General features: G+C 41.0%; 2 protein-coding genes across 5 annotated transcripts in view; one reads left to right on the plus strand and one right to left on the minus strand.

The window, feature by feature from the left end:
- LOC104928802 (E3 ubiquitin-protein ligase TRIM38) overlaps positions 1-26,245 on the plus strand; it is an 899,066-nt gene that overhangs the window by 715,656 nt on the left and 157,165 nt on the right. The gene's annotated exons all lie outside the window — the stretch shown is intronic.
- Positions 233-26,245, minus strand: part of pcloa (piccolo presynaptic cytomatrix protein a) — a 51,319-nt gene continuing 25,306 nt past the window's right edge. Inside the window, exons 6-26 of one of the 4 annotated variants that reach the window (XM_019266750.2) lie at positions 24,607-26,150; positions 22,316-24,380; positions 20,530-20,577; positions 19,814-19,896; positions 19,520-19,595; positions 18,326-18,451; positions 14,810-14,918; positions 14,263-14,327; positions 13,646-13,830; positions 13,032-13,082; positions 12,732-12,862; positions 10,823-10,849; positions 9,666-9,759; positions 9,088-9,159; positions 8,751-8,997; positions 7,911-8,159; positions 5,333-5,474; positions 5,126-5,187; positions 4,278-4,412; positions 3,157-3,302; positions 233-2,994 (exon numbers count right to left, since the gene is read on the minus strand). In XM_019266750.2, the coding sequence (XP_019122295.2) occupies positions 2,851-2,994; positions 3,157-3,302; positions 4,278-4,412; positions 5,126-5,187; positions 5,333-5,474; positions 7,911-8,159; positions 8,751-8,997; positions 9,088-9,159; positions 9,666-9,759; positions 10,823-10,849; positions 12,732-12,862; positions 13,032-13,082; positions 13,646-13,830; positions 14,263-14,327; positions 14,810-14,918; positions 18,326-18,451; positions 19,520-19,595; positions 19,814-19,896; positions 20,530-20,577; positions 22,316-24,380; positions 24,607-26,150 (5,801 nt within the window). In that variant the 3' untranslated portion in view covers positions 233-2,850. The remainder of the gene's footprint in view (positions 2,995-3,156; positions 3,303-4,277; positions 4,413-5,125; positions 5,188-5,332; positions 5,475-7,910; positions 8,160-8,750; positions 8,998-9,087; positions 9,160-9,665; positions 9,760-10,822; positions 10,850-12,731; positions 12,863-13,031; positions 13,083-13,645; positions 13,831-14,262; positions 14,328-14,809; positions 14,919-18,325; positions 18,452-19,519; positions 19,596-19,813; positions 19,897-20,529; positions 20,578-22,315; positions 24,381-24,606; positions 26,151-26,245) is intronic. The other 3 variants (XM_019266767.2, XM_019266759.2, XM_019266773.2) reach the window with 3 other exon arrangements.

The raw sequence follows: 26,245 nt of genomic DNA on the forward strand, positions 1-26,245 counted from the left end.
AAATAGTATGAACCACCAACGAAACATGCAACATCCAGTGTGAGCACATTTAAATTCTCCTGCAACTGCTTGAGTTGTTAAGATAGACTTCTGTGTAGTTAGACTCTGGTAAACCTTTAGTGTTTGGTGTAAAGGGTTGGGTAAATCTGGGTCCCTATAGACAGACATAATGTCATTTCTCAGTCTATCCACTGTACATTGATCGAGAATAAAACACTTCCTTTTACTTCTATGATCGCACGCTTTTTTTTCTTTTCTTTTTTTTTTTGTCTGCTGAAAGACCTATTGCTCCCCAAACCCCAGTATAAAAAAGCTATGTATTTACAAGGTTGGAAATAGAGAGATGGCATTTGTGTGTGTGTGTGTGTGTGTCTGTGTATGTGTGCACGTGTGTACTTCTTTGTGTGTTACGAGAGATTTCAAAGTTGATATTTTTAGACAGACAACACTTAAAAGAAGAGATATGCATCATAGCCGATGGCATGCATGGACTTGGTATGAAGATGCTACACACACAAGCACGTTGGTTTAAAAATAAGGCAAACAAACAAACACACACTGACCTTAAAACTTCTATTATTTCAGGTATAACATCCATTGATTACAATGTTGTCTTTTTTGGTCATTTCTCAAAGACATACTGGAAATGGAAACTATTCAAAGAGGGGAGCACATAAAAAGATGCGAATCATTCAAACAGTTAAGTTATTTAGATTCATAACTACGTGAAATTCTGGATCTGTGCATGTTAGTTTCCGTATATGAGTGTGTGTTGGTGCACAAGGACAAAAAAAGTTGTGGTTCTCTGAGTTTCAGGCCCTCTAAACCTTGTAAACAAGCACTACATAGTGTATAAAACAAAATTTCTCAACCCTTTTTTTTATGTACAACTGATATGTACTGTAAACAAATATAATACAACATATGTAATAGTCTTACAGGCAATAAATAAAGATTTATATCGCAATACAAAATAACTTAAAAATCATATTAAAGCAATAACCATTTCATGGGGGGACATGAAAACGCAGCAGTGCAAAAGAAAAATAAATATAAATGTTTTCTCTCCCACAAAGTGTCATTTCTGGCGAGTCAAGATGCAGTTACCACCTTTAGACAGTAGATGTTGCATAGAAATCCCTCAAATATTAAGTGTAGTTTGACTGCTAGGAAAGGTTTGAGTGAAGATGATGAATGAACCAGTTGTCCTGCCTCTTGACCCCCTTTACAAACACACAGGGTGACCTTTCTCAAGACATAATGGGCATAGTACATTTTTAAAGACACGACATTGAAGTGTAGGTAGGATCAAGACAACACAAATGTGACAAAAAAGCTGGGACAAAAACATCAACATGCTACTGTGATAGCATTGTCATATCTTAGAATGCTAATAGTGCTTTTTCATGTATAGTTTTCCAGCGTATTTATCTTTTGTTCGCCACAATATCTCCAGATATTGTCTTTACTTATTGGCCAACCTATTTACTACCTCTCTACTTCCTCGCCTTGAAAAGAGAGAATCTCCTTTTCAGCGGGACGTTGACGTCAGTTTTACATTCTAAGCAGAAAAAGTGCAAAATACCACAAAAGCGTGCGTTGTTGTTGAGTTGACTGCTCCTACGAACGAAAGCAGGACTTACACGAGACTTGTAATGTGCTCGGATCTCACGAAGGGGAAAAAAAATAAATAAATAAAAATCAATCTCATATGGTAAATGTGTCACATTCTAAGGGGCGTCATGGATAAATAAAAACTCTATGTCACAATCATCAAGACTGGATTGTCTGTGATAAAGATATCTATATATCTATCTATATATGTCATAATTCATTTGCAGACACTTCACTATATACAAAGTGAACCTTAGAGGTGATTTTGTGTGTGTGTGTGTGTGTGTGTGTGTTTGCAGAACATGTGGCACTGCATACCAAATAGATAGACTCATGCTCACAATATATAGTGTCCAATTTAATATATATATATATATTAATATAAATCCTTTATCAAACAATAATAATCATTTGATAGAACTCAGTTTACACTTGTGGAGAGAAAAAAAATGGGGTTCAAAGTGAATGAAGTCATGCTTGCTGAGATTTTTTTTTTCTCTTGAACTGGAATGCTAGGTAGTGTGTTATAAAATATACTATGCTTCTTTCCCAGGATAGATTCTTGAGTACTTAAATAATTGAGAAGACAAATAATAGAACTCTACGCTAATATCATAATACAAAAATAAATAAGAGGTCTCCATAGTGGAGTCTTCAATATTTCTTTCCCAAAATGCTTTGTAAATCAATAAAACTCTGCGGTCATAATAAAGCAATGAGGAAAATCATTTATGGATAAAACATCTAAATAAATCTACAAGTGTGTCCATTCCTTGTAGAGTGTAAAATTTCTCTTCTGTGTGAATGTGTGCAAAGTCGTTGTAAATAATCGTGTGCATGTGTATGTGTCTGTGTGTGTGTGGTGAGTTAAAGTGTGTAATACCTGGTTGATTCCACGCTTGACCTCTGAACTCTGTGTTCTCCGACTGTACACTGTATGTCCTGTAAACTTGTGTTCATTCCCTGTAAACACATACCTACGTCCCCCAAACTTCCTGCTTGACAGAAATCATCATCCTTACCAACGAAAGCGTTTTCCAAAACTCAAGCTATACGAGCCCTGAAATAAAGATTGAAGAAAGAGATATTTTGCCCCCTCCCCTACCCAAACCACCCTTTCCCCTGACCCAACAAGAGGTGGACTAGTGTTACAGATGCTGAACCTAAGCGTCCCCAGATGCCAGAAACCTCTTCATGCCCTCTCGGATCTAGTTTTTTTTTAGACTGAGTCTCCTTCTATGAGTGGATCTGGGCGGTGCTGGCAAGCAACTTGTGCCAGCTCACCACTCGCTTGCGTAGGTCGACTTTGTCCAGCCATACGTAGGCCTCCCCAATCAGGGTCTTCTTTACAAACTTGCCACCATTGGACACCAGGAACAGCTGATGTGAAAAGAACAGAAAGCAGTATGTTTCATCAATACTCTCATCTATCACTCGGCAAGATTTCTTTATGTTTGTGTAAAAATGATTGTATATATTCTTGACATGTGTAGCTGAGATCCGGCTGTGTGTGTGTGCATGTGTTAGGGTCCGGGGGATTACCTGTAGAGAGTGTCCGGTGGGGTTCATACAGAAGCGGAAGGTTTCATTAAAAGACGGCTCACGGTCATGACGACACACTCTTGTCTTCTTCTTGATGATCCTTTTCTGGGTGGCGATGTTCACCACGTAGAGCTTTACATAAAGATCTGTGAACACACACACATACACATCAATGTAAATGGCATCATACGGGTATTAATGTTAGTCATTTCAACAATATTGAAGATGGGTGGAGTATGAGTTTTTTTCTGCAGGCGGCCACTAGAGGGCAATAAGAGAGCTATAACGCCAAAAGATGTTGGTGTTTAGAAACTCAAAGCCAACTAATATGTATAGAAACTTTAAAGGTACATACAAAAGTTTTTGAAATAGTCACAAATCTAGATATCCAACACTAAAGTGTTCACGCAATGAGTCACTGATACACATTCTGTACTTTACACACTGTCAGTTGTGTACAGATCCCATCTGGAAGCAAATGCAAATGAAGACAGGCAGCTTGGGTGTTTGGATGTAAATATTACAAGAGGAGAAGAGGTGGGTGGAAATCTGTGTTTTATCGAGGGAAGAGATGTCTGATTTCGCTGTGTACGTCAGAGACATGTCTGTCCTGTGTTCATTAAGTCTACATTGTACTATCATCAAATGCCACATGCAGTTTTTTTTTTATTTAACTTATTATACAATATAACCAACGAAAACATGCAATTATGAATTATATACTGACAAAATCTGCCTCTAATTTGGCTTTTTCGCCAATATCCATTACATGGATCTTTATATATATATATATATTATATCTTTATATATATATATATATATATATTATTGGAGGCTGGGAAATATGTGCCTAATTTTGCTTTCCAGGGGAATGTTGGCGGAAAAACACTTTCATGACACCTGTGGTTTTGCATGTAGACAAACTGGCAGGGATTATGTGGCATGTCAGATGCCAGTCTTTCTAAACAAGTGTCTGTGTGGGCCTCCCGGCTGTCAAGTATTAAGAATGATATGTATCACATAAAATTGTCTTGAAATCCTGTAACAGAACTTGCAGATCATGCATGCTGAGTCTAATTTTTTGTAAATGAAAAATGGGATGGTATATTGTTTTCCATTACCGGGCAGGTGGTCTGGACTCTTGAACTTGTAGGTGATGTTGCGACATTGAAGAATCTCAAGGACCAGGTTCTCACCCTCCGTCTTGATCTCCTTTTTCAGAGCAATCTTTATCTCCCCCATTATCTGGGACTTACCTGAATACACACACACACACATATATTAAATCAGCTCGGCACGGTGTATGAAATATATAGCAGTAAATATTCAGCGCCTATTCAATCAGTAGTTTGCACCCTCTCCCTGTTGAAATGAGGCATCTTGTGTGTAAGAGACTGCTCTCTGTTGGACACTAAGGGTACTCTCATGATGAGTAATATCAAACAGCCTGGGAGCAATCACATTTATTTGTTTAACAAGGATAGGGAGAAGTTATGAGGAGCACTGCCTGGCTTCTGGTTGCCTTGGCAACTGAATAGAAATGACAGTTTTGAAAGCTAGGTCAACAAGAGCCTGGCAAACGGTAATTGTAGCCTGTGTGTGTGTGTGTGTGTGTTTATAGCCAGAAGAGAGACACATTGACATATAATGATACGAGGGAACAGGAATCAAATGATAAGAGAGATGAATACATGTGGATGAGAATAAATGCGCTCACGTGTTCATCAGTGTGCGCGCACAGTATTCAGCTTTAACCTCACACCTTGTTGTTAATGTGAAAGTGAGATAACAAAACCTCTTTACGTATTTAATGTCATCTTTGCATTATTTATAATTAGTTGTATGAAAACTTCACAGGCAGGAATGAAATGGGGAAAATCGGGTATAGTTCAAGGGAAGCAACCTGTGAGTCTACACGATGTGACGTATATGTTGTATACACACACAAACACTGACTGCTATATCTAACCTTCGATGTCACCGTGTCCCATTGATGATTTCATCACGTCTGTGCCGTTTGGGATCTTTCCACTAAAGAGAACGAGAACAAAAATCCTGGAAATTACAAAACTGCACAACAGTTTAACACATTGTACTGTACATCTCCTGCTTTGAATGCGGGCAGGTGTCCCAGGTGCAGTGAAAAAAATAAAAACACTGAACAAAGGCCACTCACAATCGGGGCACCTGGAAGATGGCACTGTCCACCTCGTTTGTCTCTCCTTCTTCGTCCAATAGGCTGTAAGCGCTACCACTCAGGCCGCTGTCCAAAGAGGCTGCCGTGACCGGGGCATCACTGGATCTGTAGCCCGACCGAGCTGTGCGGAGATACAACCACACCCATCACGACAAAGGGGACAGGAAGAAAAATTGCACCTCTGGCGGGTCCAAGAATGTAAAAACTAGAGCCAAGAAGCATTAGTTAATATCTGCAGCAACTATAATCCATCATAATCAACTTCATACTTGAAATAATTAATGTCGCGGTCAAGAGGGAAGCTGATTCAAATCGCGCACAGGATTGGATTGTAATGAATAGCACACAAACACTTGCAAGAAGCATATGAACAAACAGTGTACTTAGAATCTTTCTCTCAGACAAAGACAAGACAGTAATAACTCACATATAAAGCTTCAACATGAAACACAAATAGGTATATCACATATATATGTTTATGCAAAGATAGACCAAAACAAGAGGCACGTAGACCCTACTGACACTGTTAGTCATCTGTATGAACTTTTTATTAATAATCTAACTTCTCAATCCCAGCATTAGTTTAGTTTAAAAATCATGAGTCATCATATCTGGGGGGAGTTTAAACGGTGTTTATAAGTGTGCCTTTTTATCATAAATGTTTATATGCACCATATTTTAGATGTTATTCTTTGAGAAATACATGTTTAAATGTTTTACACTTCAACATTTGATTCTCGAAACAGCTGGATCAGGCGGTGTGATAGAGTATGGATGATGTGGGATGCGTGGATGTGGTGCAGAACAGGATCCATGTCAACGCGTTGTCAGATTGCAATAAAAGCTCACTAATACCAGTTCAATGAAGCAATGGAGGAGTTATGAGGCAGCAGGTGTGTGGCAGTGTGGCACAGTGTTAACTCTCAATGAATCATTCATTTCCTGGTATTAGTGAACTGGTGTTGATGGCCCAAAGAAAGAAAAGTGTGTCTCGCTGCATGAATCCCTGGTGATGTGGCTGAGTGCAACTTTCTCTCTGTCTTCCTGGCTCTTTTATGACTTTGTAAGATCCCCCTCTCTCTCTTTCTGCAGGTGTGCGTTAGTAGTATCGCATCCTCTCTTTCTCTCACTCTCTCTCTTTCTCTCCTTTGCTCCATCTGTGCTTCAGTCACACGACAGAGAGGAGACCCTTGGGCAAACTCTCACCTCCGATGCTCTGCGGCCTCTCTTCTGACACGGCTTTCCTGAGGGTCAGGTGTCTGCCGTCTGCTCTGCTCCCTTTGGCCGACACAATCGATGGCAGGGCAGGCAGCCAGTCGGACTGGGCCCTCTGAATGGTGAGCACGCCCACCACGCTGTGTCTCTGGTGCCTCAGTGAGAGGCGGCCTCTATGGCCTGGAGGTGTTTGTTTTGTGCAGGCGCAGGTCAAGGTGGGTCAAGGGGGGGTCAACGCCAGGAAACAAAGGTCATGGGGGTCGCAGTTTAAGATGGAAGGAGGGAGGAGCGAGATGGAGATTCAGAGAGCGGTTTATCTTCACCATGGCAACCAGCTTGACTGTCAATCACATGCAACCACAGTGTGCAGTGCACATTCGCCCCTCCTGCATTACACTAAGAGGAGGGGTGTGCAGCATCTACTGAGGTGCATTGTGGGTCCGGTAGTTGTTCAAACAAAAAGGGGGAGGGGTGTGTGTGTGGGGGGGGAGTTAGCGGACTGCATGCACAGCCATCTCAGTGGAGGAGCTTCAGAAAAGCTGGTCGTTGTTTGTTAACAAAAAGGAAATTAAACAAATAAATAATACAAAAAAAACAGGTTAATGATATTTTAGGGAGGTTGGTGGGATTGCAACTTTCTTCTGTTTTACTGCTTGCATCGATCAATGCAAAGTGTTAAAACCTCTCCTGGAAGCAGAAACTTTTTCCCGGTGAACTCCATTCACAAAGTTTATAATTTGCTCATCTTGTAATTTTAAAGAGCTGGAGAAGTCACTGTACTCTAGCAGTAGGTGACATATTTTTCTGATTTGTATATGTGCTGCAACTACTTTTTTAAAACTTAGATTTTACTTTTTTCCACACTGTCATACGTCATATGTATTTAAATTACTAGTCAAAACATCAAAACCTCAATCTAGGTTAAAAAAAAAAAATTGTCTGTTTAACTTTAATATTAAATTAGTACGGTTAAGATTTATAGCCTGTTTATGTTTTATTTTAAAGGTTTTTGGCCTTCATTAAGCAAACCATTATGCCTCTTTGGGTTCATTGAAAACGGGTCAAACTTAGGAAGGTTAAAAGACAGTGTGCTACAGTACAGGTGAGATGCTGGCTCTACACACTTGTGAGTACACACAGAAGAGAAGCGGTGAGAGTTTTGACACACTGTGAATACAACGGAGGAGAGGACCAGAGGGCGTAAAGGGAGTGGGGGAAACCAAGAATAGAAAAAAGGAAACTAAAGGAACGTAAGAAAACCAAAAAAATAACTCAACAGAAGGTAGAACAGATGAGTGCGAGGAGGCCATGCTGCGTAGGCTTTATTTGCGTCTTGGTTTACTTGGTTGGAGGCGTTGCTGCGGCTGCGGTGACTGCTGTTGGGCATCGCCCGTTGCTATGGCAACGCCTCTGCCGCTTCCAGTGCCGCCTTCCTGATGGTGTTGCCGTGCAGCGCTTTTGCTGGAGCGTGAAGCGCCGTGCGAGCGAGAGTGTTGGCTGTGTCCGTGGCTGTGGCTCTGGCCCTCGGACGGGGAAGGCTTCGATGTGCCAGGGCTACTGTGAGATTTCTCGATAGTGGGCACCTGCGTGTCTAAAACAACCAAATTCACCAAATTACAAAAGGTTTCTTTAGCTGTTTACCTTTTGTGTACCACCTGTGGCTAGTGAGAAACTCCAGCCAGCATGGTGACTGCCTTATATGATCTTAAAGCATCCTCGTTAAATTTGATGGTTATTATTCTAAATTAGGGGAGTAGTCAAAGCCTTCCACGGCCATGTTGCCTTCTGTGTTAGGAGGAAGATAGAGGGAAGCTAAGGCTAGGCCTCTGAGCTGGGTGACATCATGGCAACCAAGAAAACAGACCATGAGAAAGCAAAAAGCATGAAGCTTAAGCTATGACTGGGGTGCAAAAATGGGCATAAGAAGGTGCTGGTTTTAAAGAAAAGGCTGCAGAGAAAGAAACAGGTGGACAGAGGTAGACAACACCGTAGTCGGAGGAAACAGATGAGAGAAACAGTGGCAGGAAGAGAGCACAAAGTAAGAGAAGTGTGAAGAAGAAAGAAGAAAAACAGAGTACAGAGAAGACGGAAACAGAAATAGCAGAGGCAACAGAGTACAGAAGGTTGTTGGGGGATGACGGTGAGAAAGTCAGGCAGGTGAAGGAATTTCATTGCATCCTACCCTTGGCCGGATCTGGAAAGATCCCGTGACTTCGGCTCTTGATGACAGATGATTTTGGGGAATCCTGATTGTCATGCGAGGAGCCAGTGGTTTTAGGGGAGGAGTGCTGTGAGGAGGGTTTAGAGGAACTGTGTCGGCCCTGGCTTGAGTGGGAACGCCGGTGGTGATCCCCCTCACTCTGCTCCTTAAGGGGGAGCCACCGTGGGACGTTGTCCAGCTGGGCTGTGTTGGACAGATCTATAAGGACCTGGGAGCAAACGCAGCAGTTTAATGGACATATGCATAAGAATATATTGGTGCACAAGGAACGGAAACAGGTGTCCTTAAAGAGATTTACCTCTCCTAAGAAATCATTAGAGGAGCACTTGTCGTAGTCCCACACGCTCACTTCCAGGGTCTTCTTCCTCAACTGATAGACACACACACACACACACACACAGTTAATGTATCTTAATAATAACATATCTTGGCTGAGTGATTAAATAAACCTTAAAGTAAAAAACATATAATCTGGGTTTAAAGAAGGAGCAGACATTCAGGCAGCTTAAACAGACAACAGAAGTCCATAAATTTGCTGTGACTGAAATGAGTCCAATGAATCTAAAATGGGATCTAACATGATATAATTAAATCCCAGTGGTATATCCATCTGCTCTACTAAAACCAGTGACCACAATGACAGTCAGCATGCCAGCAGAGACAAGGCAATATTTTGTTTAGTGTTTTTTTTTGTTACATTTTAACACGGAATGTTATTAGAATTAGAAAGTATACTGAATAATATTAACATGATATTGACATGACAACTTTTTTTGATGTAATACGACCCTGTGTGTGCCTTTAAACACATCAAAAGGTCTGTGACACTGACACCGTGTGTAACTATGCCTGTTAGAAATGTGTATGACCACATACTTGCTCAAGCAGGATGTTTTTATAGATGACAGTCTGGTTCCACTCAGGGTTGAGACTCTTGCCTGCGTGTTTGGACCTCCTCTTATTTTCAGCACTGAGGGGGAACACATGACAACAAGATATATATTTGGTCACTGACATGCAGAAGCCCTGCAGATCAGTGGACCGGCACAATGCAGTGAGAACAATATAGTGGAGTAGGGCACAACGTGACAGTAGAAGGGGGAGAGAATGAATGTGATGCACATTGTTTGGACGGTAACAATGTATGGGCCTACGTGCATGGACGGCAGGGTACGATGTGAGGGTTTGCTGCAAAAAAGTCCATTTTGATGTCCATCAAGTCATTTAGTCTCATGAAATGTCGATGTCCTAACACAAGTGAAAATGTATGCCAGTATTTCTGATAATTGTTCTAGTTAAGTGCCAATAACTCGATCGGGTTAATCCGATCTCTGAGTTATAAAGAAACATTGAAAAAATCTGACAAATTCTTCCACTTGTTTTAAGGAAAACAAATGTTTTAGGATATTTTAAGGTTTTAAGATGGATCTTTTTTGCAGTGTGTAGGGTTTGATATAAGATTTTAGGATATGAGTGAGTCTGCAAGAGTTAGTTTGATAAAGACAAGGAATAAAATAATGGAATGAATAAGGACTGCAGAGCAAAATAATGGGAGCGTGTATCCGACTTGGCGGGGTATCGAGGGTACAGTAAGATGTCAGGGCACAATGTAGGACATTACTGAGGGATTTTAATTACAGGACAGGGACAAACTAAAGGGTGTCGGGGTCAATGTTAGGATTTCAAATTGCAATGGTTAAGAACAAAAACAGACCATCTACCAAGAAAACACGACAGTTAGCTGATAAATGTTAATTGTCACTACAGGGGACTACATGTGACATGTTAAAGAGATGGGAAGATGTTAATACTACAACTTCTCTATTATGCAATGCAAAGAGGCTAAGCCTAAAAGTGAGTGGAACATCATGAGAATATGGGGACCAAGGGGAAATGCACAATTCAAGGGAGTTAGTGGACTTCGATAAACTTCCGATCAGTAAGAAAACAACCTGTTATGTCACCTTCACCAAACTTACAACCAAATTTCAACCAAAACAGAACCAAAGTACCAAAATGGGCAAGTCACATACCTGGCATTCTGGACAACCATGACCTGACTGAGGGGGTCCAGCATGCATTAAATATAAAGAACAACATACAGAAACAATAGTCAGAGGGAGGGTGGGTGGGGTGGTCGAGGGGGTTACAAAGAGAGAGTCTGTGGACTGTGAGCGTGTGTGTGTGGGAAGGGGAGATCACTGTATTTGAGGCTGAGTGTGGGTTTTTTTTTTATTAAGTGTGTGTTTAGGAAAAGGGGGCAAAAGCTGGGGAACTGTGGTGTGCTGCAGCGGTGGGTTGACTTTGTGGTTTAGTGTCTCATGAATAGCATGTATGTATGTGTGTTGAGAGGGCTTTCAGGTGATGTAACGCATCCGTTGGCAACCGTAGTGGAGATCTGCTGCTCCCGGACACGAGCGAACAGCTGATTTTTAGATTTAAATATGAATAAATTATAAACTTGAATAGAATTCAGAGGTCCTGGTACAAGGATTTACATTTTAAAATGTGTAAATCATAAGGATTATCTTCACTGACCAGAACTTGTGGTGCAGACAGAAACTATCCAGTTTGGATACATATGTACAATAATTTATCAAGCTTTTGCCTTTTTAAATTAAGTTAATAAGTTAAGTGTAAACATCTTTGCAAACCTAAGCAGACTTTAAGTCTCTGAGGCACATGGAGAAGCTTTGTGTCACCACTGGACTGGTTTGTTTGGATTGATTTCTATTTTCTGATTTCTCCTACGTTGTTTTTACATTGTAGTTTGCTAAACGTGACACTACCTCCCTGTGGATGCATGCCTTACACCCCCAATCTGCACATCTGTAACACCTGTGTATATTATGCGCAGCCTAGAGATTACTTTCGCCGAATCACAACTTGTGTTTTTTTCCTCTTGCCTGGTTGCTGTGCATTAAACTCTGATTTATAACCACCCGTTTCACCGCAGGAGCTCCATGTGGTTGCCAGGAGACCTGTGATGCAACTGAAAAGCCTCTGTATGGATCGCAGTTGGTGCTCTGATAGCTGTGAACGTGTCCATGTATACACACAAGTAGCATATACACGTGTGTCTGCACACATGTGCATAAGTTTGGATATTGTAACCATTTGCAGGAAGGTGGCTGTGGCTGTCTCTCTCCCAATCCCTTTAGCATAACCCAGACCCTGTCTAAAACCAGCAGCGGTGTTTGCACCTGCACATGTCAAACTGAATGCTAGGAAGAGTGAGGGCTGCAACACAGCCCACAGCCATATGTTATTGCTTTTATCTGAAATGATCCCGGAAAAAAAAAAAACACTCTCTCGAGGGACATCATACAGCGGAGAAGGTGGGAGAGTCAATTACATTACAGTGCAATCACAGTGAGAAAGAGAGCCCTGGACTTATGAGAGAGTGTGGATCGGATTGCTCGTAAATATGAGAGCTATTGATTTTGACTGCACTCACACCTACAGCAGAACACCCATCAACAGGGGCAACACAGGAACACTAGCAACTTCATATCATTTACATAACGTTTAAGTCAGTCAGCAGCAATAAAGGGCTCGTGAGTTCATATCACATGAAGCTACATTATTAAACACCTCATGGACCTAATTTGCAGTGTATAGGTGCTACTGAATTGATACCAAAGAAAGGTCATTGAAAGATGTCATGGAGAGCCAAAATCAATTCTAAATCGATTTTTAAAATGAATGAGAATTAAGTTTGAGCTTAAGAAAATGGCTGCCTTTGTAGCCTTGGAACATCTAAGCAGGTATATTGCTCACATTCTTTCCCCAAAAAGTGTCTGGAAAAGACAGAAAACTATGAAAACAGTCACATCTTACACACAAAACTGGTACAGTGACACTTTTTTTTTTTCAATTTGTATCATTTATCCTACACTGTTCCTGTTCTAACTACTTTCAGTTGCCACACTCTTGACTCACCCTCTCCCTGGTAGGAGATAAACTTTAACAAATGGGTCAGAGTAGCCATTGTTGTCCCGCGGGACAAGGTTTCTGGCCTGCAGGACATGAACGATCAAGTTGCCAAGCTGCTTGTCGTAGTGGATTTGAAGCTGCAAAAAGAGGCACATTGCATTACAATGGATTCAAATGCATTTGAGGAAAGAAAAAAAAGAGGAAAAAAGGAAAAAAAGAACAGTTTTAAGAACATAAAATGAAGGATTAACGCTGTTTTTTCATTTGAATTTGAACGTTACAGAGCCGATCCTTTCTTTCACTGACCTGTATCTCTCCAGATATGGGGTGGGACTGGGTCTTCGTTCCCTCTGCAGTCTGTGAGAGATAAAAGCAACATGCTTAGACACTGCTGGCAAAAAGCTGTAGGTGGATACTTTGTGTTTACTGGTGGGTGTTAATACTGTACAGTATGTACTGGACTGTGCTGTGCTTGAGGCTAAACTACAAGTTAAAGTCTCGAAAGTGATGCATCTGTTTTAATATTCATTTTAGATGAGGTGGTTACAAGCGGTGAATTCTTACGCTTTTATTTCTTCCTGGCATTGTCAGAAATCTTTGCTAAATGTTTATAATAAAAGAAAAGCAGCCCAGTGTGGCAGGTTTTAAAAATATGTTCCGCACATTTTATGTTCTGGGATACAAACTATGAAGTCTGAATAAATGAAAGCTCCTCTGGAGGTTGTTAACAATGTTGCAAGTTAATGAAACAAAAACAGAAACTGCAGATACATAAATAACCAGAAACCAATTTGTCCAGGAGTTCAATGTTGTGATCGGGCTCATAATGATATTTCACTTCAGGGATTACAAACTGTAATTTGTAATATGCTACATCTTCTTCTAAACTGAACATGACAAACAGAGCCCCCTGAACTCGCCTTGCTGCTGTGGCGTTTCTTGCTGACGGAGGGTGATCCTGGCTGACCGGGGCTGGAGGTCGCTGAGGTGGTGGCGGGCAGGCCGGAGGAAGAGGTGGAGGTGGGAGCCTGCTGCTGAGATACCTTTTGCAGCTCAGCAGCCAGCTGCTTGGGGTCAACACCTGGAGACCTGGGAGGTCTGTCTCCTAGTAGGACATACAAGAGGATCATTACGCAAAGCCAGCCACATAAACACATCCAGGCAGACCAAGGCATGATGTTATGTTCAATAATAACCATAAATGGCTGCCTAAGGATTCAAACTGATAACTCTCTGCTCACCAATCTGCTTCTAAGCTACATTCCATTGAAAAGGAAGAGAGCAACAGAAATCATGAACAGATATTTCACGGCTTTACAATGAGGGAGCTCTTCTGAGCACAATTTAATGTTCCCTGTGTAATGCAGACAGAAAGAGGAAACAGACCACAAGTAAAACGTAGCTGAACTGGAGGAAAAAGAGAATTATAGATGAAAAGAAAGTCAAGTAAATTTGAAATGACTGAGAAGGCAGGGAGAGTGGTGGGGAAGTGGCAAGTGCATATTGTGGTTGGAGTTATAGAAATATCGTAGCTCACCTTTGCTGTTCTCCTGGAAATCCAGGTGGTCGGTCCCCTCAGACTCAGCCAGCATGTTGAGATCACTGAAAGACAAATATTGTGACATCCTGATAATTAAAACTAATTAAAACCATTAAACTGAAATAAAAGGGAGAAAAATAAGTCGGCACACGGATAAATTAGGATGATACACAGCTAAATTACGCAGAAACTCAGAAACAGCAAAGCGAGCAATCATGACTTACTTCTAAATAATTCAAATGCAAAATTAGATTCTATTTTAAAGGTGTATGTTTCATGGTCTTTGTGATTTAGGGGGAAATTGAACTTTTTAAAGTCATAACAATGACTGGCAAAAAAAGAAAAGAGCAGAAGTCGGATGTTCGAGAGATGAACAGGCAGGAAATGTAAAAAGAGCAATGATTGCACTAGGAAGATGATGGATCAAAGATAGATTTGAGAGTGATGATTAGAGTGTGAGGAAGAAAATAAAAGAAAATGACCACGGCATGCTAACAATAGACTGCAGGAGAGAAAGATAGAAAGTGACAAAGGTTATACTCACAGTCTGACGCACACTTCTGCTTCATTACACGGCTGTCCGACGAGCCCCTGTACCTCTTCGTAGGTTTTCCCCGTCAAAAGAACACCATTCCACTCCAGGACTTGCATTCCTATACACAGTCACACATTTGCACGCAGAAGAAACCAGTCAAAACTAAAGCATGCTTAAATAATGTCTGTTGATTCCATATTTTCCAATACGCAGTAAAAATATTTCACCTCAAACCACAAACCAATCAAAGCCCTGAAGTGAGTCGCTCTTTAAAGGGATCGATTCATTCTGAAAAAACTAAATTCACATTGACCTGAATGAGGGATAATTTCAGGCTCCATCGTTTGATTAAATTCACACAAGAGCAATCCTTTGAAAGAAAACCAGCTTTGATTCTCGTACTCAAACGACATGTGCATCAGACTGCAGGCCAAAACCAAAGAGATAAATGCTGGTGACAGCCCAAACAGCAGCTGTGTGACAAAGCTGTTTGTAGAGCACTCAGGCACAGATCTGGGTTAAAATGAACATGAAACTGGCCTCATGTTATTTCAGCTAGAAAAGTAGAATTTGCAGGACAACATTTCAAAAATGATGCATTACAGCCTGGGAAGAATACAAAATCCAATCTAGCCCAGCAATGGCAACCATCTCACAGAAAGAACAGACCATTTATTCATATTTGATGCAGCCATGAAAGCTCATATGAATCCACACAGCACAGCACCCTCCAAAACACACCCTGCCGCATTGGCAGGACTTACACAGTTTGAAACAGCCCATCAGGAGGGTCTTCTGTTTGCGACGATACTCCCGAGCTGTGAGTGACAAAGAAGCTGCTGTAGTTTCACCCTGATATTAGTCGACAAATCGTTCGCACATGGCTTGCTTCGGTTTGCGCACGCCCAAAGGAACTTTGATCAGACAAACAAGCATGGATTTGTACACGCACTTTGTGACATTGAGCCTCTACGCCTGTTGAATCTGACAACACTTCCCCATATTCACACCACAGTGAGTGAGACGCCGTGTTCCCACTGGCAGAACCAAAGTACTTTGCATCCATTCTGCTCAGTGTTGATGACAGGGTTATAGGCGTTATCATGGTTGAGTTGTCCTCGTGGCTAACAACACAACAAATGCATCTTGACTCTTGGACTAAACCAAATCAAATCAATAAATCAACATTTTTCAGCGGATACCATGGACTTCTTTCTGTACATAAAGTATTAGTGACATTAGTATAGAAAGGGCTGGACTATGAAGGTTGTTAATGGTATGAAACTGTAGGCTACTGACCCCAATTTTTCCTTGCAGTATTAGTTCACTGATAGGAAGAAGACATTAAAGACAACATATGAAACGATATGATACATTAAAACACAGTATGTAAAAGGTAAGCTAATGAAAACATCCATAAATATTTTTAAGTGCTCAACTCAGCCTGTTTATCTGGCGCCATCATCAGGTCAAAATCTTTATTTGTGCTTTATTAGTGATAATGGCAAGCATGCTAGTGTGACTGTGCCAATATATTTCTATATATTTCCATGGTGAACATTATCAAAACGTACGTGATAGTCTTGTCCGTATCTGTTTTATTTTGATTGAATGATATTGCACATAGTTCCAGGTTACTTGTTGTAACAGGGGGTGGGTCTTTTGTGAAACACGGGGACGCACGTGCAACGTAGTCGTGCCTTCCCGCCATCCTGCACGCCCACCAGCGAGCTTTTAGCCCGCCAGACTTTGTTTACTTGCTCAGATTTGGCCATTTTTAGCCCGCCAGACTTTGTTTACTTGCTCAGATTTGGCCATTTTCCCGGCGTATGTTTTTCTAAATATGCTTCTACATGTGTACATATGCTACTGTAGTTAATTAGTTTAGCTTTTGTTGTTGCTTTTATCACCAGCAGTTTGGGTGGGGTATTTTATTTTGAAAATCCACCAGATTCTATTCTATTCTATTCTTTCTCTGTGTCTGGCTTCCGCCCGCTCGAGGTGCTCTGTGTAGATTGGCACATGTCGCCTGCATCAAGCATCAAAAATAGAACAGGCTTCTGGGGCGCTTCGAAAAAGATCCACGTTATGCAGTTTGCAATACATGTAACAAAGAAAAAACATCGGCAATACATGATCTATATTTATATTTCCCCTGTGTCACAATAAAATGTGCTTTTATTTTGTTATCAAGTTACATTTGTGATTTGGGACTCCAACTATCTTATAAAGCTGAGTACATTAAGCACTAATTATCTAACGATTGTTCCCAATTGCGTTTGTTTCATTCCTATTTTTTTAATTACGCAGTTTTCACTTGAACCCTATTAGTGTCCTTGTGAAGAAGTGGAGAGAGAAGAACACAGAGGAGACAGCCACGTAAAAGGAAAAGGAAGGAGACACAAACAAGAACAGAAAGTACGAAAGGAATTGCCCACGCTCAAACACACACTCGTTCACAGAGTGCAGACAGATGGATAGCACACTACAGAGGTCCAAACTGGGCATTATTTCTCTCTCCCTATCTCACCATTCATAGATCACCAGCGTGGCAGCTTCAAAAAGGCTCGGGCCACAGCTTTACCAATTGTCCGACACCGTTAATGTGGCTCAACGCTGAGATTAAAAGGGACTATTGGTAGACAGATGGAGTTGGAGGGTGAGAGGGTTAACTGTTCCCAGACTCCCTCACTTAAAATCAATAGCACCACATGAAATATGTTCCTGTTAATATACAGCACAGCAATCTATCCTGAGGTGTTGTCAGTGTGTAAGGGTGAAATCACAGGTCATATATCTGTGGGTTAGTGCACAATGCTTACTTGATGACTTGGAGAAATGACTAACTGTAGCTGTTGGTATATCAATCTACTGTATGTGAAACACAGAAACACTGTGCTCTAGCATGTCAACCCTCACCATGACTAAGCTGTTTTACCATAAATGCATCATCAAGTGCAAAGCTGGCGCCCTTTTTTATTTTTTTTCCGCCCCTGCTCTGAGTGAGTGCCATAAGCTTTCCTTTTTAATGTCATTTCCATGACAAAATGTGAGTCATGGCCCATTGTCATGAGGTGATCAAACCAAATGCAAATCATCGGACCTTTTTTTTGTCATCGCTTTGTTTATCTGACTCAAAGTGCGGGTTTTAATCCGTCAACTGCAAGGATCCTTAGACGTAGGTATGCATGTGAGTCACTAAGAATCTTGAATGAACAGTTTGATATTTTAGGAAATGAATTATTTTGCTATTTTCACCATGTAAAGTGTCTTTGAATATGTTGAAAAGTACTTTTAAATTAAATGTATTATTATTATTAGCATGTTTCAGTTCGTTTTTTTAATGCACTAAACTAATTAGATCTAACTAAGCAAATAAACCTACTCTCCATTAAAGCATGTACAAAATAAAAATCTCATAATCTTCAAAATATCATTTGTAATTTATTTTCTTTATAAATGCAATGCAAATTAAATTGTTGTTTTTTTTAACAAAGGGAAGTTTAATTTGGTAAACTGGTTTACCTTCAAGAATCTTTCCTGTTTGTTCTGCAGCTCCACCTGGTAGGACTTTGGCAACGTAGGCTCCAATGTCTCCATTACAGCCCGGGACCTCTTTCCCTCCAACCACACGGATACCCAGACCATTTCCTGTTTACAACCAAAAACAAAGACTGGTGAGTGGCTATATTAATTATCTATCTATTGCTAAAGTTAAAGCAGGAGTGATGTATTAAGTGAAAGCTAACTGGGAAGATATCCACTTTGATGATGAAGCATCTTGTCCATTATTCCACATAACTAAAGGTAAGTAACTCAGCAAAGCAGCAGTTGTATTATCTCAGTTATGACTCTTGAACTTGAAATTCTTGTGATTTGATTTATTAATATAAATAACTTTAATTTCAGATATATGTATTGTTGATTTCAGTATTAGCTACTCTAAGTACAATATTGTTAGTTAGACTAGATTGTTGTATTATTATTTTTCTTATTAATTAAAACATTTACCATGTAATTTGTAAAATCAAATAAAATCAATCAGTGGATCTATTATCTGTCCCTCCACAGGTCACACATAACAAATGTCAAATGCCCTTCACCTACACAGAACCAGAATTTTCCCCATTGAAACACTTTAACATGGTTATGGAAGCAAGAACAAAATGACTCAGGCAAAATGACTCAGTTCACCACCGGGTCCTCCGTAAACAAATGCTTCCATTGTGGGCTGTTTGTTAATTGCGTAAGATAATCCTGTGAGTGTGAGGGATACGCCATTTTGAGCATGGCGATGACTGATGAGCGTGGAGAAGAGCCAAATCAAAAGGGAAGCCAGGAAATGAAATGTCTGCCTGCTTTGAGCCTGGAGGAATGGTGTGATGGAACGTAATGGCAGGGGAAGTGACTTGCCAGTTTCTTGAGATCTGGCATGAACATCAAGTAAATAAAAATGCATCAAGCATACTAGTTTTGCTCAATAAATCTAATGAAAAAGCAATATGTTTATGATTGTTCAAAGTTCAAGGAAAGGAAAACATTATCTATGCTGTGAGCAGTGCATATTTGATGCAGTCAGTAAGCAATGGGGTCAATAAAATCTAATGCATGCATCACAGTCAAAAGCTTGTTATACATGCCTCTTTGAATGCATTCGTATATTCTCCTCTTAGCACGCTGCTGTTATTGAATGAAATGCAATAAACTGTGATAACTTACCTGAGACACTGCGGTCTTTGGGATCCCTCTGCAGTTTGACCCTGAGGTGAGGGAAGGGGTAGTACGGGCCTTTTCCCTGTGGCCCATATACAATGTTGAGATGTCATGTATGTACAAGGTAAATGGGAAACAGTTGAGTATGGATTCTTTGCAACATGGACATATACAGTATATGTGCCATTTATCAAGTGCCTGAGTGTGGGTGCATGCATTTCATTACAGCTTAGAGTTGGCATACAGTACATGTGAGAGCTTTACTATAGTGTCATGTGTGTGTGTGTTTTCCTGTTTCACCTGTCTCTTCTCTTGTCCGTTCTCCGACCGTCCGTCCCTAGGTTTGTCAAACCAGTCTGTCTCTTCTCGTCTAAGGTGGTAGGCTTTAGGGATAAAAACAAGCACTACTTCAGAACCAATCGGAGAACCTGCACAACTATCCCATTATATAGGATGTGTTTCTTCAGTTTATATAAAGGTGATTACATTCCATTAAGCAAATTAGTTAAAACTCTATGCTAATTAGTGATTGGAGTTAAAGTGTGAGGGAAACAATAATCAGAAAATGTTATTTCACTTTCATATGAAAAGTGGAAAGGGTTCCAAGCATTTTTTTTTTACAGGTATTATAAAATAAGCACACAAAAAAATGCAGTTTAATAGTGAATAGAAAATAGAAAGTAAAAGTATTAGTACAGTGTGTATATAAGCATAACCTAAACCTATAGTGTGGTTATTTTCTATGAATGTAAATGTTGGGTATATTATTCTCAAACTCCAATTGTTACAAAAGTGAATGTTTCTTTTAAAACATACAGTATGTATACAGTATGTATGACATTTTTGCACTTTAGAAATTTTGAAAAATTCCAAATTAATGTGGCATTTATTTGCCATTTGTGTGTTTTAGAGCTCCCCAACATTTCCTTATCATATTATGGTGATGTGCATTGAACTTATAGTGCAGGTTAATACGTTCACTAATGGATGACTAGAGAACTGAACTAATACTCTACCATTGGTTGCATCGTCTCTGTTCAAAGCCATCAGGGAATCACTTAGGGCTGGAATCAAGGCAAATGGGTTTACTTTGCAAAATGATGGGATCCATACGAATTTCTTAACAAATAGTTATTTCTGCATTCAAGACAACTCAGAACAGGGATCTTTAAACTTTGAAACCAGAACGATAAACAATAGTACCTCTATTAGAATCTGAACTTACTTAAAATGTCACATTTTGCATCCCTTTTCATGAAAACAGTTTTCTCAGCTTGGAAACTGACCAGGTTTTTGCTGCTTTAATTAAGCACTTCACAGAACAGAATTATTATGATGAAGTGGATTTGTTATGACTGGGAGAGTAGGCATTGACAATATAACGCTTATAAATTCAACTGACAGTTTATGGCTTTTACCAAGCAAAACATATCCAAAGGTTGTAAAAGAGGAGACTGCAGTAAACTAGGATTTATATTATGTTTTTGCTTAAAAAAATAATTATCTTTCCTGTTGGAATAAGACACTGTTCAGAACATTATACAATACTGGCTCATCTTAGTGATGACAGAATACATTATGCTTTCAGTTATAGAATATGTAGTGAAAATAAATAGTTAATGATTGTCTGCAGTTAATTAAAATAATCAAATCAGTGGTGTGTGTGAACAACATGGTGTGTTCATTTAGATTGAAATGAGGCAGTGATACTTTTAGGAAAGGCAGAATTAAGAAAAGTTAAAACATAAATATATTCCATGCAATACATACAAGCAAGTATTCATGACAAGACATGCAAGTTAAAGTGTTGTATTTATTACACACATTTAAGGGGTGCAAACAAAGAGCATGCATTTCAAAAGGTACAATCAAGGTCCCCTTACTTTGACGACTGTATTGCTTTTAACAGTTTGTTTCCTAGGAATGTTGTTCAAATTGTTTCCTATAGTTTGTTTTAATAATTTAACCCACAAATATATTTATACACTTAAATATGATTGATGAAATACACCAACATCTACTATCCACATTTTACAATTACTGTAGAAACCAATAAAATAATCAATGTGCTATTGGCTATGTTAATGCAATATAGTGCCATTTTGTGGAGTAACTGCAGGACAACTGACAGAATTCTGTACCAATTATGTTAATTTGCAAATAGGACAGGCACTTTTTCAGTGTATCATTTGTGGGAGGAAAAAGTTTTCTAAATCTGACCTAAATTTTGAAGGATTATTCTGGCATTGTGGCTCAAGATTTGTACGATTAACGAGCAGGATATTAAAGATTATGAACATCTTTGAGTGTTGAAACGGCTACAAATTCTCTAAATTTAATGGAGACTGCCACAAGTGAGCAATTGCTTTTTGAGGAGGGAAACCTCCCACACAATGTAGCTGTAACAGAAAGTTAGACTGTACAGTTTCATGCAGTGAATTAATATGGGAAAATGTTACACAATATCTGGAATGCAGAGAGAAACATAGTGCATGCAAATACATTCAAGCACACCCTATAAGACATCAAGCAAATGTACAAAGGCATGCATGCACACCAGATATCAACTGATTGACCAAAAGTACTCCAGAAAACAACACCAGACAACAAAAAGAAGATACATTCACCAAAGTTGAGGTTAAACATGAAAAACAGACACATGCAGACTTTCAATAAATACACAAAAGCTAAATATTTTACATAATAGTACTAAATGCAAGCAAGAAAAATCATAACCAGACACTCTGAACGATGAAACAGTAAGTAGTAAAAGAGTGACAATGTGACAAGTCTGTTTTTTACCTTCACTATCTGACATGGTGCCCTGAAGGTCATCCAGTAGCACATAACCCCTACCCCTGGTTGGCTCTTCCCTGATATGTTGCTGCTGCTGGGTGTCCTGCAAAGACAAGCAGGAACCAAACTGGTCCCTTGAATCGGCTGAGATGGGCGGCAGAGGTCCCGCTGATGCACGGGCCATGCCCATAGGCTGCCCAACAGGGCTCAATGGACTCTCTTCTTCTGAGTTCTGGGCCACTATGGGTATTCGGCCACGGCCACTTTGCACAATGGGAAGGCTAGTGGGTTTGGTGCGACCAGAGGGGGTTTGATAGCTTGGTCCATCTCCAGATGCTTCACCATCTCCTTTAAGCCTCAGCGAAGAGCTGGAAGGATCTCTTTTGATAGACAAGTCCAGGCCATAGCAAGATGTTGGCCTGGATGAGGGTCTTGAGCGACTACCACTAGGATAGGCAGAGTCCAAACCTAAACTCTGGCCTAAGTTCAGTGACCCAGCCAAGTTGGCACCCAACGTAGACCCCAGGTATTTCTGCTGCTCTGCAATATTCTTACGAAGGCCGAAGGTAATCTCATCCTGAGAGAGCCGGCTTCTTGGAGATGGACTGGTAGACCCGAGATAACTGGTGTAGTCTGTCTCCAAACCTCTGGTGTCTGTAATAGAGGAATACTTGGAGGAAATCTTAGGATCTAACAGTGGAGTCTTATGTTTTTGATACAACATTGATGCTGGGAGTTGTTTAGCAGCCTGCTTCTCTAGAGTAAGACGACTGATGCTGTATTTATCTGACTTTGGATAATGCCTTTGGGAGTAACTAGAGATGCTGGAGCTTGGGGTATAGTAGTGCTGAGAGAGACCTGTCAGCTGTTCTAAGTTGTCTGATCCCGTACTTCTCCTAAACTCTTGCTTAAGCTGCTGCTTCAAAAGCTTCAGTTCATAGGGTTCCTCCATTGTATCCTCTTCATCAGGGGTCTTTCCAAATGTATGTAGTCTAGAGGTGGATCCCAGATAGTCAGTAGACCCCAGATCTGCAGCACTCCTGCGTAGTAGCTTCTCTGCCTTGGCCAGCTCTCGTTCAGCCAGACTATAAGATGAAGACAGACCTGTAGAGCCCTTTGCCAGTTCTGCAGCATCTTCCAACAACATGTAACTCCGGGGTGTATGGTGATCTACATCTGTGTAATAGGAATCAGAGACCGCTGACATAGGGCTACGTGCTATACTTCCCACATCCAAAGCTCTGAGATCAAGATGGTTGCCATATTTGTCATATTTGACTCCCATGTAAGCTGATGATGTAGGATCAGGCTGGCGGCTAATGACATCATATTTAGTAGCATCTAGCTCTGAGAGGAGGGCTGCTTGTCTGGCAGCTTTTTGCTGCAAAAGGAGCATCTGGTGGTAACTCTGCTGCTGGGAGCTAGTCAATGAGGGGACAGAAGAGTAGATAGAATGAGACTGGTAGGACTGGGGACTCTGGTAGAGAGACTGCTGGTATTGGTTTTGAGGGTATTGGTATTGGGAGTATTTTCCATACTCATGCTTGGTCTGAGGTGGGACAAAGTCATCCAATTCTGACTGGGGAGCTGTCCTGGGACGTTCAAGACCATGCTCTTCAATCTCCTCATCTTCACCACTTCCACGCCCACCTCTAGTCTCTCGAATGTTACTAACCTCACTGTCTGACATATAGTCTCTGTCCTCTGCAACACTCTGTAAGTAGGCCCTTTCTCTCTTTTCTCTCTCCTTAAGTAGCACATCTTTTCTACGATTAATGCCCATCTCCAAGTACCTAAGCTTGGCATCAATCTCTTTCTCCTCCTCATCTAGCTCTGCTTGTCTTTTGCGGAGCTTGGAGGACTCACGCTCCACCAAATCTAGCTCACGATCAATGTCTTGTAGAATCTTGGCACGTGCCATGTTTGAATTGCGGCACATTCTTCGGCGGGCAGAACCAGTGCTGTATGCAGTTTGGCCAGTGTTTGTTGACTCATCCTCTGATGGTGGATTGGGAAGAGTTCTCTTCACCTTCTTTTGAGTCCCTGTTGGTGTGCCACCTGAGCCTTTCCCCTGTATGAAAAACAAACAAAACTGATGAGGACTGTATGAATTCAAACACTTAATTTCCAAACTGTGTATACATAATCTATTGAGGTTTAATTACTCTTCAGTTATTCTTTACAGACCTATTTTCATATGTTTTCCTTCCTATCTATTATCAGAATGCTTTGGTACAAGCTACATTTTCTTATGTGAAGGCTCTTATGGCAGTATAAGTGACATGTATTGTACTCACAGTATAGCTATCACCATACTGGGTTCCAGATGTTGCCCTTTCTTCTCCTGTTGGACTCATGGGCTTAGGATCAGACATGGATCTCTGCATGGCTTTTGGTCCCCTGGGACTTCCTGGAGAGGCTTTTAATGGGTCCTCACTTCCTCTAAGCTTTTGTGGACTTGTATCACCCAGTGACTTCTCATAGGACACAAACTCAAGGGATTTGCTAGGGGATATACAGGGGGATATGGGGGAATAGAGCACTTTGGGAGATTTAGGAGGGGCTTGAAGTGTTGAGGAATCAACTTTGAGGTTAGCAGACTGGCCTATTTCCAAGGGTGTAGGTCGTTTCTTTGGTGAGGTCCTTTCAGAGTCAGACAACTCCAGCCTGGTGTCCATTCTAATGTTCCCATCTGTATCTGTTTGTATAGAAATCTCAGTGTGGGCCTGAAGTGATACCTCTGATTGCCCACCCCTATCACCTCTAGCGGTGCGTGGCCGGCTTTGTCGGCTTCTTGTCTGAGCCTCCCATTCCTCTTGATCCTCGTCATCAGTCTGCACACAACTGTCAACACTCTTTTTAGCACTCCTCTTCTTTCTCCCTGCTGTATAAGCTTTGCTGACTGTCTCATCCTCTTCATCTGTCTGGCACCCACTATCGGTAATCTTTCGGGCCAGCACTGTGCCATCAGGTCCTAAGACAATTGCCTCCTGCAAGCCATGCCCTGGTATGTCCCCACCTGGGTACATCTGACGTAGCTTTTGCTCTTCTAGTTGCAGGCGCAGTTGTTCTTGGAGTCTCTGAATCTGTTCCAGTTGCTGCTGTTGTTGAGCATAAGTTTCCTTCTGCATCATAAGGTGAGCCTGTCTTTCCTCTTCTTGTTGAGTTAGGATGTGCTGCTTCATGGCCTGCAGTTCCTCTAGTTCCTTCTGTACCAAGAGCTGTTCTTGCTCACGGAATCGCTGAATCTCGTGGCGCTCCCATTCTAATTCTTCAGCCAGGCGCTGTTGTTTGAGTTTCTCCATTTCTAGCCTCTCACGCTCAGCCTGATACTGGCCATCCCCAGGAACCATGGGTGAAGACAGAGCCTCAAGTGAAGCAGCTATGGCCTCCAGGGATGCATCAGTGTAGGTGTCAAGCGATAAAGAGGTTGTTGTTCTGGTGCCAGCCTGGGCAGCAGTAGTACCCTCTCTAGAGATCTCCAGATTGAGTGGGGCATCACCTTCCTCTTCTGTTGCAGTAATGGAGATAGTGGACAAGAAACTGTGGGACCGTGTCAGTGGCACATTCTGGAGATTGGACAGAGAAGGCATGGTGTCGCTGGTATGCATACCTGACAGGGTATTGTAAGTTGTACTAAAGATGGACCCAGGTTGGGTAGTAATGGCATATGTAGATGGTATTGGTGCTGCAACAGAGGAATAGACCACTCCGTTTGATGACCTCAAGACGCTGCTTGTACCAAAGAGTGTGCCAACAGCACTTGTGACTCTGGCTTGGGAATAGGGTGGAATTGTCATTCCTGCGTAAGTCCCTTTCTTGGAGTAGTCAACAGCTTCACCTGTCAAAAGTCAAAAATATCAGTTGAGTCCAATTAATGCAGACTTATTCAATGTGGAAGCAAGCCATGCCATATCCAAATTATGAAAAAAAGTG

The sequence above is a fragment of the Larimichthys crocea genome, chromosome XX, assembly GCF_000972845.2.
Source record: "Larimichthys crocea isolate SSNF chromosome XX, L_crocea_2.0, whole genome shotgun sequence".
Classification (NCBI taxonomy): domain Eukaryota; kingdom Metazoa; phylum Chordata; class Actinopteri; family Sciaenidae; genus Larimichthys; species Larimichthys crocea.